The 1,615-nt window shown below is 50.0% G+C and overlaps 1 protein-coding gene across 1 annotated transcript; it reads right to left on the reverse strand.

Moving 5' to 3' along the window:
* Positions 1-463: 463 nt before the first annotated feature.
* On the reverse strand, positions 464-1,315 carry LOC149151594 (uncharacterized). The gene has a single exon (XM_089443205.1). It carries the CDS (start codon positions 1,313-1,315, stop codon positions 464-466), a length of 852 nt encoding a protein of 283 aa, XP_089299331.1.
* Between the last annotated feature and the right edge of the window lie 300 nt (positions 1,316-1,615).

Consider the following 1,615-nt stretch of genomic DNA (forward strand, 5'->3'; position numbering starts at 1 on the left):
CAGGAGATAATCTTCATTATTTGTGTTTCTAATGGGCTCCCTTGGAGCCTTGGTTCTGACTTTTTAACATCTTCGCCTTTGGTGCCAGCAGTTTTTCCAATGTTGGTTGACTGCCCTGAAGTTTTTCTCTATAGGTTTCCTGTTCCCTTTTTTCTTTATCCATTTTCCATCCTCTGGTGGATCTTCTTACTGAGGTTTGAGACTCACCTATTTCCCCTTCCTCTTCTGACTCTTCTGTTTCAGGTTCTTCTTCCTCCCCTACTAGATTCTTTCCGTTGAGATCTTTGGAGGAGGGAGTGGGATTACCTTTTTCTGGAGGAGCTGTGATTTGACCTTCAGTCTCCTGGACCAATTCTGATTCTTTTTGGATCTCGATCTCCTTGGCGCCCTCCGTTTGTGAACTCAGAGGATCGAACTTGTTTTCTGACGCAGTCTTTGTTGGGTTCTGATGATAAGAATTCTGCTAGTTCGCTTTGCCAGAAGGGCCTCCCTGTTTCTGAGTTTTTGGATGAGCTTTGGATCTCTTGACTTGATTCCATCTGTCCTCCTTCCCTTGCGTTGTCTCGCTGCTGGAAGGGAAATCTCTGGCGAAATGCCCATAGACATGGCATTTCCGACATTTGAAAGGCAGCTGTTCATAATCCAATTTCTGAAGATGCAACCAGCTTCCTACCTTTATGGTAATGGCCTCCGGTAACCCTTCCTCCAGATCCACCTCTACGCAAATCCTAGCACAATCATATTGATCTTTGTTGTTGGCTCGGTCTATGAATTTTCCTAGGGCGTTGCCAATATGCCTCAATGAATCCCAGTTCCAGCAGTGAACCGGGAGGTTTGGGAGTCTGACCCAAACCGGTACTGCTTTGGGTACGTCGACTGTCGGATCAAAGTCCGGGGTCCAGTTGTTTAGGTACAATCCCTGAGGACCCATGAAATAGGGGCCATTTTGGAAGATCAGCTCCTTGTCTTCTTTAGCTATGAATTCAAACAGGAAGAATCCCCTTCCCAAAAAATATGAGGTGACGTTTTCTTTAATAAGCGGCGCCCAATTTCTGTTAACCCAGTTCTCGGTGGACTTTGGAGATGGCCATAAACTCGTAAACTGACCGATGAGAGCCCGATCTGCTAACGACAATGCGACTTGAATTGGGGTTTCAGGGGGAAGGGAGATCACCGGGATTTCATCTAATCTTTTGACAAACTTCGCTGCCTCTGAGGTCTTCTTCTGCGGGAGGCCAGCCAGGAGCTGAGAGAAGGCCTCAGCTGGCGATCTCGGCGGGGGAGGCGGGGACTGAGGGGAGCCCAACCCCTCCATTGAGAAAGCTGGGAGGTCAGAGCCTAACAGCTTCCATTTGCAGCATGCAGAGGCTCTGGAATGCGAGTCCGATATGATGCTGGATGATCCTCAGCATGCAACAGATGAACAGATACGCAGGCGAACTCCGATCCGATCCTAAGGCGAGGGCCAGCCGCTGCATGCAGCGCAGGGAGGCCGAGGAGAACCAGGATGGCGCAGGTAACACACGATCGCTCTGCAGATTCTATCAGGCACGCCCAAACCGACTGAGGCGATCCGAAGGCGAGGGCCAGCCACTGCATGCAGCGCAGGGAGGCC

Source organism: Pinus tabuliformis, chromosome 9 (genome assembly GCF_031772625.1).
Source record: "Pinus tabuliformis cultivar Carrire ecotype Pingquan chromosome 9, CPIR1, whole genome shotgun sequence".
In the NCBI taxonomy this organism is placed as follows: domain Eukaryota; kingdom Viridiplantae; phylum Streptophyta; class Pinopsida; order Pinales; family Pinaceae; genus Pinus; species Pinus tabuliformis.

Coding starts and splice junctions, on each gene's coding strand:
- LOC149151594 (XM_089443205.1), bottom strand. CDS start 1,315: ATGGAGGGGTTGGGCTCCCCTCAGTCCCCGCCTCCCCCGCCGAGATCG.